This window comes from Scomber japonicus, chromosome 14 (assembly GCF_027409825.1).
Source record: "Scomber japonicus isolate fScoJap1 chromosome 14, fScoJap1.pri, whole genome shotgun sequence".
In the NCBI taxonomy this organism is placed as follows: Eukaryota; Metazoa; Chordata; class Actinopteri; order Scombriformes; family Scombridae; genus Scomber; species Scomber japonicus.
Genome location: NC_070591.1, coordinates 24,672,339 through 24,685,865, shown reverse-complemented (window position 1 = coordinate 24,685,865; position 13,527 = coordinate 24,672,339). Strand labels below are relative to the sequence as shown.

The 13,527-nt window shown below is 39.0% G+C and overlaps 1 protein-coding gene across 1 annotated transcript in view; it reads left to right on the top strand.

Annotated features, from left to right (window-relative positions):
* plpp4 (phospholipid phosphatase 4) overlaps window positions 1-11,043 on the top strand; it is a 43,692-nt gene extending 32,649 nt beyond the window's left edge. The window contains exons 6-7 of the mRNA XM_053333013.1: window positions 8,752-8,922; window positions 10,684-11,043. Coding sequence (XP_053188988.1) covers window positions 8,752-8,922; window positions 10,684-10,892 — 380 coding nt within the window. The 3' untranslated portion in view covers window positions 10,893-11,043. The remainder of the gene's footprint in view (window positions 1-8,751; window positions 8,923-10,683) is intronic.
* The last annotated feature ends 2,484 nt before the right edge of the window (window positions 11,044-13,527 follow it).

The window sequence follows — 13,527 nt, the reverse complement described above, 5'->3', positions numbered from 1 at the left end:
AATATATTGTATATCCTCCAGTGAGCCGTGCCTCAGATGTGGCGTGCTTGATATTTATATTGTTTGCTTTTGTTCAAACTTCTTATTAAATCCCTACTTTAGATTCACACTCATACTCAACAAGTCTTTATGCAGAATGCTAAGTATTACATGAATGTGTAAATAACCAAATGGTTGCATGTAGCTCAAACTTGATAAAGGAGTGAAAATCATAGCAGTTATGAGCATCTTGAACATTTCTTTATATTACACTCTAATTAAACTGTCAGAAGCACATGTTGTTGAGAGATGGAGTGTTGTTGTGTGTGTAAGGAACACAGTGCTTGTCAAATGGTTTTGTGAATGTGTTTAATTGCCATCCTACTGTGAGTGTGACTGCGGTGAACGTCTGTGAAAGGCTCCAAATCAAACATGGGATTAAATGGTCTTTGTTCGTACAGTAACAGTAGCATAGTAAGATACCATAATGGATGACTGCGTATCTCCGTAAGCTATGTAAAGTGAGAAATGGCAAAGATGGTGGAAATGTTTCATTGACTTTAACGGAGGCTGTAATTTCATGGTCCGGACTGATTTCCAATAGATGTTTTAGTGTAACATTAAAGCAGCTTCTCAGACACCTGCTTTAAGAAAGAAATGCTTTGAAGTACTGGCTGTGTCCCATAAGAAATGGAAGAGAGGGACACTGCTCTGTAATTCACTGCAGCACTGTGTATGGATTACATTCATCTGTGTGGCAGCTCTAATAGCCTTATGTTGTTGAGCTGTGAGTGAGAAAGTGATTGAGAGAACCGTGCGATGGGGACACAGGGAGCACCCATATGCCAGCATGTCTGAGAGAGCAGAAGAAATCCAATTTCCTGTCTGTGTCCCTTTTTACTGAGACAACGCTTGTTGGACTTCGCATAAGTTACAGAGCTTTTACTCAGACGAATGTAGCCACGGGCAGGGAATAGGGCCAAACAAATGACAAGAGTGAATATAGGCTGATTCAAAGTGGCATCTGGCTGTAACGCAGCTTCACTCCAGGCTGCTTTGAAGCCTGAGACACTGACTCTAGGTAAAAGGAACTGTTTTGCATTCGGAGGCAGCTTACTTTTCCCTAAACATTGGATAATCTGCATTATAAGAATATCACCCAAAGTAATCTATCCTAATCAGCCGGGGCAAACGTATAAATATAGAACAGGCTTGGGTGTTTGATGACAGCTATTTTTTAAAAGCACACACACACTATTATTGCATTTCGGAGTTTTTAAAGCCGCGCAGGTTTTCTGTGATTAGATTTCTTTTCCTCAGCTCATAGCAAAGTAACAAAGTAACAGAAATTGGAGGAGACAGGTCCCAGATAGAGTAAAAACAAACAGATAAATACAAACTCCTGCAGACTCACTGCACCAATACACACAGCGGTGAAGCAAGCGAGCCCTAAAGCAGTCGCAGGAAATTGTCTCCTTCTTACTCATAGTCATCTCGCCATCATCCTCTGTGCATATTAAGCCATTAGATATGATCAATTAATATGCACTTTTAAAAACCATCTGCCATCTTGCCATCTACATTCTCCTCTGTGCTTAGATGAATCCTGCGAGACAGATCTAATCACATTTTTGAATCTCCACATTGCTTCTTCCACTTACACATAACCATCTATATTAAATTAAGCACAGCTTGGATTGTACATCATATTAGTTCAGCGTCTGGAGAGTATTGCCCTTCTGCAAAACGTGCTCTCATATGTTTACTGTTGCTTACTGAGGCACACTTCAGTTTAGAGTGTTTAAAGAAATTGAGGAACAGGCTGGAGTGCAACCGCAATTATACAGTGCTGATAATGAGTTCCTATTGAGCCTTTTGTGGGTGACGAAGGGTCAGAGGTCATATCAGGAGGGACAGAGAGGGGGAAGGTGTAACTGCTACTGTCAATCTGTGTGGTATGATTCAATGATAGGTATTTCAACAGGATAGAAAAGAGGCTGGTTTTATCCAAATTATTAGTCTGCAGAACCATTGACCAGAGCATGACTCCACTCTGGGAGTGTTCCTCCACTGCTTCACTTGTCAAAAACTGTTTCAGGTTCAACAGGACAGCTCATTATAAACTAAGCATGGCTTCCTTGCCTTCCTTTAAACACACAGTCTGCTGTACTTCCCTTGTTTGCAGCCATTCCTTTATACTTCTTTAGTCATCTCATTCAGAGCTACCTTTGTGATAGTATTGCCATGAATAAACCAAAATATGTAAGTACTGTACATTCACACTGCAAAAATAAGGAATTTGAGAATACTGTATGATGAATGCCAACATGTATTGCATTGTTCCACAAGGTGGCACATAATAGTAATGACAACATTATCCACAGCTGCAAATTAGTGATATATAAAGAAGAAAGCACTTGCAGGGTGTACCTCCTCCGAGGCTGAACAATACTCTTAATGTGATTTTAATTGTAGAACATTTGTTTAAAAAAAAAAACTTTTTTCAAAGTATATTTTGAAGGAACCCTCCTGTGCTGAAAATTGTAGTTTTTATTGGAAGAATAACAACTGCAAAACAATAAAATAAAAAAAGTTTATGACAACAAAATTATGTTTATTTTAATTTATCATGCTGCTCTGTCATCATCTGGAGCTGTAACATCTCCCACAATTTTATGGAAATAAACAAAATGTCTATATTTAAAATGTGATTTAAAAAAAAATGGATGAAACAGGCATGTGATGACAAGAATTGGTAACCCTTCTGTTCACAGAGGAGAACATTTTTTTTCAAAATATTCTTTGAAATGTCTAACCCAATAGGCAAATAGCGGCTCGGAAGCCAAATCTGTCAACAAAAATATTTGGCCCTGTAAGCTAAAGTTTTCCCTTTTATAGATGACATCAAATGTTTACATCACTCTTCATAAATCAGCAGTAGATTATAGTGGAAACACAAAGCTCATGTGAGCAAAAAAAAAATGGTGTCAGTAATAGTACTTTGAAGTCCTGAAGCAACCCACTGTTTATTTAGTGTCGCTAAGTTATCATTACATTTCTATTCTCACAGTGTAACACACAGGATAGGTTTGCCAGATGAGTATTAATATAAGCTGCTGTTGCTGTAATAGCATCACGTTCTGATGGGAATTATGACAAATGATCTCAGATACAACCATTCAACTGTTTTATAAACCAGTGTTATTCTTGAAGGAACTAAAAGAAATAAAGTAACAACATTTTAGGATGTGTATTCACCACACCTGTACAACAACAGTCTCCCAAAAATGTTCCCATTGTTGAACCTAAAATCTGACCACTGAACCACTTCCAGCAGCAAAATCTAAACCAAAATACAGGATTTTGGAGCTTGGAGTGAGAGATACTGTATAACTCAATCCTAGTTATATTAATACATTCAGGACACTCAGTATGACAGCTTATTTCAGATACAGAGTTAATAAAGTTACATAGATGATAGATAATGCTATTTTCTTCATACTCACCCATTATGCTGTTTGATATGCCTTCAAATACTGCAACAGTGGAATAACTGTGTCATATTTATTGCAAATTGTTCCAATACAAACATTTACATCCATCTTTCTTTATTACCCTCTACCTTTTCTATTTTTTGTATCTAGTGCATCTGAATTCTTCCATCTTTACAGAAATCACCAGCCCCATTTGCTGTTGAAAAGAGCGATCAGACTCACAGCGCTTCTTCTTCTTCTCCTCTCAGAACTTCTGAATAAAGTTTATGCTTGTTTGAAGATGAAAAAAAAAGCAATCGCACTGCACTCATCACTCTCATTAGGGCATCTTTGTTTTGTCTCGGGGGAATTACACTTCAATACTTTAAAAATACATGGAGCACATTCATTACTGTGATGTTTTGCCTTTATTGGTCTACTCTCTGTCCTCTGGCCTTTCAGGAGGCCTCTGCTGCCTCTTGAGGGGCAGCCTTCACTGGGTTTTAGGTACACTTAGTATTCATTGGTTAACCTTGCTGATGCAAATGTATTAGCTTAGCAGATTATGGTAATATTACATGTAGAAATGTGTTTTTGCGCCTCTCTGTGTGCGAAGACACATCCAAGCTGTCCCCAGTCATGTATAATGCATTTTTACCAAAGCATCTCTATTAGTGTAATCCTCATGATGTTGACTCTTCGTGTCTGCAAACACAGTGCTGGTATGCAATATGCACAGTTATACATAAAGGATTTTTAATAAATTGTGTCAGTTTGCCTTATGATATGTTGGTTGGCGGCTTTTCTTTGTTTAACTGGTACATGTATACACAGCTGTTACAATTCTATGAGAGGTGACCGGGCCAAAAACAAGGCCAACAGAATAGTGTATGCACTCTCTATTTACAGCTGTTCCATATTTCTCTATCTTGATTAACGCCCACAGTGCATTGCCACAAAAGTGCCATTCATCAAACACATAGGTTTAAATGGAAAATTAGCAGGTTTTTAGAATCTGAAAATGACAACGTCTAATAATTATTTTTGCGTGGAAGCCTCTATAATTAGCATATGAATGTGTGTGTCAATGGGTGATTGTCGGCATGTAGCATGAAGTTGAGTTTGAGTGGTCAGAAGAGTAGAAAGGTGCTCTATAAGTGTTGTCCATGTGAAGCAGCTGATACATTAGCTGGTACTTTGGAGATGTACTATACAGAAGCCCAAAGACACACAACTGCCTACTCATTGGTGAATACATGGTCACAATCCATCAATCAATCAATCAATCACAATCACGATCAACCATGCAGAACCATTAAAAAAGCACAGTAAAACACAATGAGTGATATATGAAAGAGGCAGAGGAGAAGGAGCAGGAAAACATGAAAGTAATATGACTTTCCACTGATGCTTTGTGGGTGGTGATGTAGAGGGTATGTAGGGTATTACATATCACAGGGTGCTAATTAATTTTAGCATGTTTAATATTTTCCCTGCTCTCCACATGGATTGAGTTAATGTGCTGAATATATTAAATGTATTAATAAATGTATTGAACTACTGTTCCACTTTAAAGCTCAAGCTATTAAAATGGTCCACACCAAACCACATAAAGCACCATATGGTTTCTGTAGCTGAGATTGTGTAATTCACCATAAGTGGCCCAGGCAGCAAAATGAGCTTGCCAGGCAGGACCCACGTTACATAAGTCATGTCTGTCAGGTTCATGAATGTGTTAGTTGGAACATGAATTCTGTGTCTGTAAGTAAGCAAATGCTGTTTTTATTTGAACTAGTGATAGCTCTGTAGATAGCACTGTCTGTCGGTCAGTTGACTGAAATGTCTTGATGACTGTTGGGTGGATTGCCATGATATTTGGTACAGATATTCATGTTCTCGTAAGGATGTGTCCTACTGAATATGCTTATTCCTTTGCTTCTGTTTGTAATAATATTAGGTATTAATCCATATTAAACCTTGTATGATGGGCATCACCTCCTTGAAGGGTAATCTTTAATGTGTAAAGGAAACATTAAACTCTGAATTCACTTGTTATTCCACATTAACCCTCAATCACAAAGTCATGTTATGCCTTGACAGTTGACAGGCTTTTTTGTAGCTGATGTCCTCACAGCAGGTCGAGGTTTGTGTTAATGGAGCTGTACAGTAGTTAGCTGCATTGTTGAGAGTCAGCCTGACATTGCAGAGTAGTCTTTGCAATGCAATGGTGTTAAACCACCAGTGAAGAGGAGCCAAGCCAAGTGTTGGGCTGCTCTGTAAAAGAGTCTTTATGTCAGCTTAACTCCCAGTTTTTTTTGTAGTACTTCTCTCAGCACGCCAGCCAATATCCAGTTTAAGTATTGCTATCTTCTTCAAAACGACATGTCAGTTGAGTTGAGGATTCATGCTTTCACTGGCTTCATGTAATCCTAGTTTACTGCTGAATAAAGTTTAATCTGACTACACTGAAATCTTTATTCGGTAGGGGATAACGCCATTTCAGTTGACTTTAAAAGCAAATGCTATCAGTGGAAACACAAGACTTAATGTTTCAAATAAAGAAAAACTGACATACGTTCATACAAAGATAAAGAAACGAGACGTCTTAGTCTAGTGAAACTAAAAGTGTAGTATTATAGTGAATAAAGCAACCATTATTTGACTAGATTACATTTTAACATGAATAACATAATTTCAAATATAAATTCAACATAAATCTTACTTTTTCTTACTAATATAAAACACTCAATAAGACTATTATTTCATGATGAAAGAAAACTCCAATGTGAAATTGTTCATACATATTTTACACTTGTATTACTTCAGAGAACTTCATTCATTCAATACAACTACTTTTCCGATTTAACTATAGAAATATGATTGTTTACCTGATTAACATATCAATAATTAAATATACGTAACATAAAAAAGTCAATTTGAAGTTCTAACCTTACCAATATTGTCAGGTTTTAATATAATAAAATTCTAAATTAAGATCTCCTCAATAGATTAACACAAAGCTATCACAGTTATAGCTACCATTATTCATGTATTTCTATAATGAAGAACAGATTTGGCTCTGATTTGCAGAGACTCAATGAATGTCCTCCACGAATGTGAGTTAAAGTTTCTGACTCTGGTCCAGGGAAATAAGAAAAGGAGATTTTCTGTCAATGTTTGTTGAGTTATCGCTCCTTTCTCCTGGTTCAATTGACCCCAAAGGTCATTTATGCTTTTAGTTCAGACCATAATTTAGTTATTGGGCAGAAATAGTCTCTAGGAAAGTCTGTTCAATCTCTGTTTTGTCACAGTATTTAACTGGTCGGTGTCAAGTTGTCAGACCCCACTTGGCAAACAGGTCAGTTCGGGAGTCCAGGGGTGAGGCACTAAGCCCTGTCTCTGTAGAATTCACTCACTTTGAAATAAAGAAAGGCTGTTTATCCCATGAAATTAAACACATGTCCCCAATGTGTCATACATGTGTCTAATGCCACCAGCAGCTAACAGTTTCAGTCTGTGTTTAGTGTTTAGTAGCAAATGTTAGCATGCTAACAGGCATAGCTAGATAATGAATGCAGTAACCAGCTAGCATTGTCACTACGAGCATCCTAGCTCAAAGAAGTGCTGTGCTTAGGTAGTTTTATTAGACTTTGGACTGTATAATGTATTGTGTGTGTAATTTGGTTCCTCTGTGGGCCTCTATAACTTGAATGGACACCTAAAACACAATTCTATGTATAGATCAGCAGAAATGTTTAGATGTGTCCTCATAGAAGCATCATTTCCACACTCATGGGTCCCACACAGTTTATCTTTCAAGCTCTTGGCTATGTGTTGCCCATTTTGCCCACATTTATGAGCTCACGTTGAGATGTTGGCTGGGGAGCAACTGCACATAGCAACATCCCACATTAGAGTCAGCCCTGTTTACGGGTTCAGAATAGGAATCAATTTTAAAGTAATAATGCAGTCAAACAAACATAATATCCATCATTTCCAAGGTGGGTGACATTGTATAACCATTTTTAATAATAGCCCAATATCAGCCTACACCAGTCATTCAATATATTCATCTGAATCATTTAATGGGAAATGCCGAGTTCTTAATGGAGTCAACTCTTGCTCCTTGACAGGAGAACAGCCAAGGCGACAGCTGGACTTTCTCCCTCTGCCCTCTCTTCCCACCATCCCTCCTTCTCTCTCTCTCTCTCTCTCTCTCTCTCTCTCTCTCTCTCTCTACAGGCTAAACACGTGTTTCGCCATCCTTAGTATTCTTGGCCAGTTTTGGGGTGGATTGACAAATGGGCTGCTGATGGGTGGTGATGGGTGCAGTTTGGCCCGCTGCGGCAGTAAACTAATGACCCTGTCTCAGCACCACCTTTTACGCCTCCATCACACTATCTTTAATTCATACAATTAGACCACCACTGTTTCTCTTACGCTACGTTAGCAAGTAAGACACAGACCCCCTTCAGCACAGCATGGCCAGTAGATTAGGCACATTTATTTTAGATTTCATTGTGACCTCCAGTGTTCAGGTGTTGGTAGACCTTTTCAAATGAGGGCTGCAAGATAAACAGAATATTATAGATCAGCGTTGTATCCCTACATCAGATCTGTATAATTCAAATCCACAAGTGAGGTATAATTTGGGACTCACAAAGTCTCTATTCTTATCTTAGTTAGACAGCGCTTGCATAGAGACCATTCATTAAGAATCTAATTTTGTGGTGTGCATTGGCTTAGGGACACACACTAATGCCACATACACACTCCTCTTTACCGGGGTATGCACATCTCTATATAGGTCTCCCTCAGTGTGTGGGATGTGCTGGGTTTAGCTGACTAGATGTGGTTTTTCTCCCTGTGCTCTCAGGCACCTGTCGCACGCAATGACTTAGTCTACCCAACAGACTGAAGTTTCATCCCTCAGTGAGCTTCCTTGCAAGTGGGTTGCAGTGGACAGACTGCAAATCTGCCTTCTTCATTATGTTTTTCCGTATTTAAATGCTTTGTTATCACACCAAGGTTGTCCCTGTCATTGTTGATTTTATTCTTTTACACTTGATCATCACACTTAGGAATTAATGCCTTACCATCAGTATAATCAAGAGGCTTGGCGTTTATAAGACAGTCCCTTGAGGCACAAATTTAATGCTCTGGCCACAGTTTTCATATATATACAAGAGGCTGCTACAGAGAGGATGAGAGCTTATAATCTGAATGCTGTATATGATATCCAACCCTGACCTTCTGTCTCTTCTTTCTCTTTGTCTGCCCACTTCTCTTTCCCTGCTAGTTGCATTCTCTGGTCTTGGCTTCACCTCTTTTTACCTGGCGGGGAAGCTGCAGTGCTTTACGGATCAGGGTCGGGGGCGTAGCTGGCGTCTCTGTGCCATGGTGCTGCCCCTCTACAGCGCTATGATGATTGCACTTTCCCGTACCTGCGACTACAAACACCACTGGCAAGGTCAGGCTAAGAGCATGGACACAACCCTGAATGTAATTTTCCTGCATATATCAAAATTACTGTCAAGAAAATGCTGCGTCCTCCTGACTTACACACTGTTAAATCTGCTTGTAAAAACCTGAGAAGCGTTGCTGCTGGACTAAGACAGTTTTATAACTATTATACTCAGAGATGCTTTTGTAATCTCACATGTTTTGCTTAATCAGCATGGCTGACAAATCAAGGAGAAACTTAAGAGTGTACAGTAATTTAGGAAGGACAGATAGCGTGCTTGCTTGCACAACAGAGTAAATTCAATTGTGGAAAAACTGTCTTAAAAGGATGTTTTCTATCAGCCATAACTTAATGACTGGTTTTAATTTCCGTGAAAACTGCCTGAGATGACAATGAAGTAGCAATTCAATAGCCTTGAAAGAAAACCCTCATACCATACCTTCTTTTTTATATCTTCCTATCTTTTTCATATATGTTCTGAGAGGACTGGAGGGAGACTTTCAGGGACATATACTATGTGGGTGGCTGAGGGAGAGAATATATGGTACAGTAATACAATGATATATGGTGTTAATTAGTTTTAGAGAGCCATATGTTCCAGCTACGTTACAGACAACTCATTTAACAACCAATATGTATGTACATCAGAAGCACAACACATACAATAGTTACAACCCAGGTGACCACATTCTGTGACCCCTCCATACTTCTCAGCCCTATACGTCGTCTTCCTAATTTCTCTACATGGAAAATTTTGTAACTGAGCAGCAATGGTGCAGCTCATTTCACTTGAGGCGCCTCAATCTGCAGTCAGTGTAAACACAAGCTGGGAGCCTCCATTAGCCTGGCTGCTGAGCCATGCTTGATGGATGCTAATATTCTCACCATTCCCTCACACCTTGTAGGTGCACTCTGTCCTCGGGGAGGAAGAGGCAGGGCTTCCAATCACTGTCTCAGTGAGGCCACCAAACAATACATAATATTGCATCAGGTCTCTGTCTATTCAATTCAGTTGACAGTAGCAAGGTTATTGTAGTTAATGAAAACTAAACTAAGATCTATAAAAATATATTCATACAGAGAAAATGTTTTTAGTTTTTTAGTCTTACTCAATTTGGTCAAATTTGTCTACACAAGCATGAGGAGGCGTTGGTGTAGATGTTTATTGATGTACATGACTGTGAGACAGTCACAAAGTGTTTTTATTAAATAATACATTAATTAATAATCAATAATCAATCAAAACTAAACATTTTATACTTTCTGAATAGTGAAAATTGTTGTTATAAGAGGAGAAAATAAAAAGAGACCTACAGTATGGAAATATGTAATTTTGGTATTACGGAGGCCTCTGCGTCAACTGCTCCAGTTACCAGCTGGCCATGTCATTTCGATCTATACCCTGCATTAACGGCTCAATATTCACTATGGCAGTGTGATATTATATGATGTATTATAGCTTAAAGGGGGGCAGGTATAATCTGAGGCTATTCAGCACAGATGACAAAGTGACAGAGACAGCCTACCCAAAGGCATGTGAGCCCAGTGTTCAGTAGAACAGAGTCATTGCTTTGCCTTTCAGTTTATTTTCATCACCCTCTCAATGAGCCAGGCATGAAGAATGCTCACTGGAACAATGTAACACATACAGTAATGTCTAATTAATTGTATCCATTCTAAGAGTAGGTGGTATTTTGCTCCTCCACATATGCTAAAATTAACAATTGATCCATACCTTAAAATATATGTGTTTTTGTGACTTTACAGACGCCTTTGTTGGAGGAGTGATTGGGTTGTTGTTCGCGTACATCTGCTACCGCCAGCACTACCCACCCTTTCTGCACATTGACTGCCACCTGCCTTATGCCAGCCTGGCTGCTGCCGCCCACGTGCCCTCACATCCCCAGGACGACCCGCAGCCCACTGACAATGCCACCAGCCTTCCCCTGGAAGGGTTGACTGAAGGGCCAGTATGACTAGTGGCCACCACCGAGACTTCCCCCAACACCCTCACCAAGCCACCAAGCCCACCTCCCCGTTCCTAGTGACTGGCTGGCTCTTGTATACATTCCAGTGGACAGTAGTACACCTCACCCATCTCCTCTCTGTTACACCTAGTCTCGGTGATGCCTACATTCTTTTGTGTGTTCATTTTTTATTTATTTTTTTTATATCTGGTTCTTGCTCAGCAGCCGTGAAAGTCTATATTTAGATGTGATGTATGAGAGGAACCTACGAATATGGGACATCACCACTGAGAGGGAAGAGGCAAAAACATGCTGAAAATCTAAAGAAACAGGTTTTACTGATGGCTGTGGAAGAAAATTAAAATATTGCCAGTTTTTGCTTCATGGGTAATGTGGCTGACAGATTGCTTGATACTTTAGTGTTTTTAATGTTTGGTTGTTAAATGACAGAAAGTTGACAGAAACCCAGCGAAATCCCTTGAAATGTCACAGTAATCAGATCATAAAATCATACCGATTAAACTGTTAATATTGTATGTCACAGATAAATAATGGATTCAGTAGCAGCTAATGCCAGAACCACTGATATTCTGTTATTTAAAGTTAGACATTTAAGCTGAGGATGCCAGTGTGTTGGTCTAAAACTCAAGAATGACTCAGGATTCACAGATAAATTAAATAATTTTTGGTTGTCCATGGCAACATAATGATAAAAATATAGAGCCAATACCCACTTGGATAGAGGCACTGTTCCATGACATGGACAATATTCAATGTTCCCAAACCTGACTCTTACGTACTCTCCTCCATTCCCCCATTTTTTTATTATTCCATTTCTCCCCATTCTCTTGGGCTCATATAGGTTTACAGTGCAATCCTGCATATCACCCCTCCCCTGCCCTCCACCATCACCACCACCATCACCATCTAACTTTATTTTTCACAAGCCTTCCATTTAACACATGTTCCCAGAGGTTGCACAGAGGCATAGAGCCAAATTGTAGCTCAACGAGCACAATCAATAACAGGCAGGTGGAAATGTTGTGGTTGAAGTGTGTCTGGAAAGACACAAACTCCAATCTGATCCTGCATTAATCCTCATTAAGGGAGGTTAGCCACTGCTGCTTATGAGGACATTAGGACTATATGAGATGCCCCAAGGACTGCCCAAGCAGCACAAATAGCTTTCAGTCTGTAGACTGTAACCACACAAATAGACAATCTAGCATTCAGGAGATGACAGGCATGAACCCCAAGACAGCGATTTTAATGTATTATTCATCCATTAATGTTTCAATATTTATTAATATTTAGCGAAAGCGCGTTGAAATGAAGCAGATACCAAAGACTTGTAGCTTTTTCTGCTTGGGTTGTATTCCCCCTGTAATGCTTTATTAACAGAGATGACACAGCAAGATTACTGGATCCCAATCATCAACGAAGCAATTTGTAACCTCTTAGAAGTTTTTTTTTTAAAATGACGGATAATTTTGTTGCCTTGGTTACTGTGTCTTTTTGCCATTGCTGTGACATTCATGGGAAGGTGCAATCTCAGTTTACCTCTAAACCCACCATGCTACACAGGACAATAAAGGATATACATTTGTACTGAAAGCGAAGGGGAAAAACAGAGATAAAACAAGAATCACATAAAAACACCTTGATTTCAAATGAGTAGCGAGCCAACTTGTAGAAAGATTATTTTGTAGTGTTATTATCTTACCAGGACGTTATTATTGAAGTCTATTCATTCTTTTACATATGTCTGTCTCCACTGTCAACAGACTTGGCATGTTTTTGTAGAGAGCATCAGGTGAGAAAGCCACACCTTCAGCTGCTGTTTACATCATTCTGGGCACAATTTGGCCTGAGGCAAAGGGGAAAGAGAAGGGAAGCTTCAGTGTGTACAAAATTCTGTTCAAAACATAATTCTCTCAAATAATCCTCAATTAAGCCTCCATCTCAAATACAACCCATTGGCAGCTTCTTAAAACTATGTGTGTGCTTGCAGGTTTTAACAGGGCCTTTCCTAAACCGATACAATCTAAAATTAAACTTCCTGGCATCTTACCCAGAAAGAAAAGGGTGCTGCTCTGCACATCAGACTCTGTGACAGGACTTGACAAGACTCTGAGAGTTCACTGAGAAGCTTGTAACCTACTCGAGTCTTTCAGTACAAGCCTGGAGATCTGTGACTGAGATTGTGACATCTTGAGGCAGATTTGGGATGAAATGATTGTGGTGCGTTACAGGTGCGTTATGTTCTATAGACCTACAATTGCCTGACTTGGCAATGTGATGTTTGAACTTTGTCATTTAGTTTTGTCCTATTCAGTACAGTGTATATTTAAGGAAAAAAATTCAGAAGTCATGTCTGTGAAAGAATTTTAGCTGCGTCAACATTTAAGATTTAAGTTCTCCATTTTTAAGTAATTCCACAATTTGTTTTCATTTGGTGCTATTGATAGTTTTGTAGCAGTAGGTGTCACTTTTTTCAAACAGTGGATGTGTCATTTTGAAATGAAACTTCAATAATTTTCTACAGAGAAAGAATAAAAAAAAAGATTATAATACATATTTGTTTTTTTCCAAAGCAGATTGTAATGTTCCTCTTAATTATGTTATTTTACTTTCTATTTTTTTC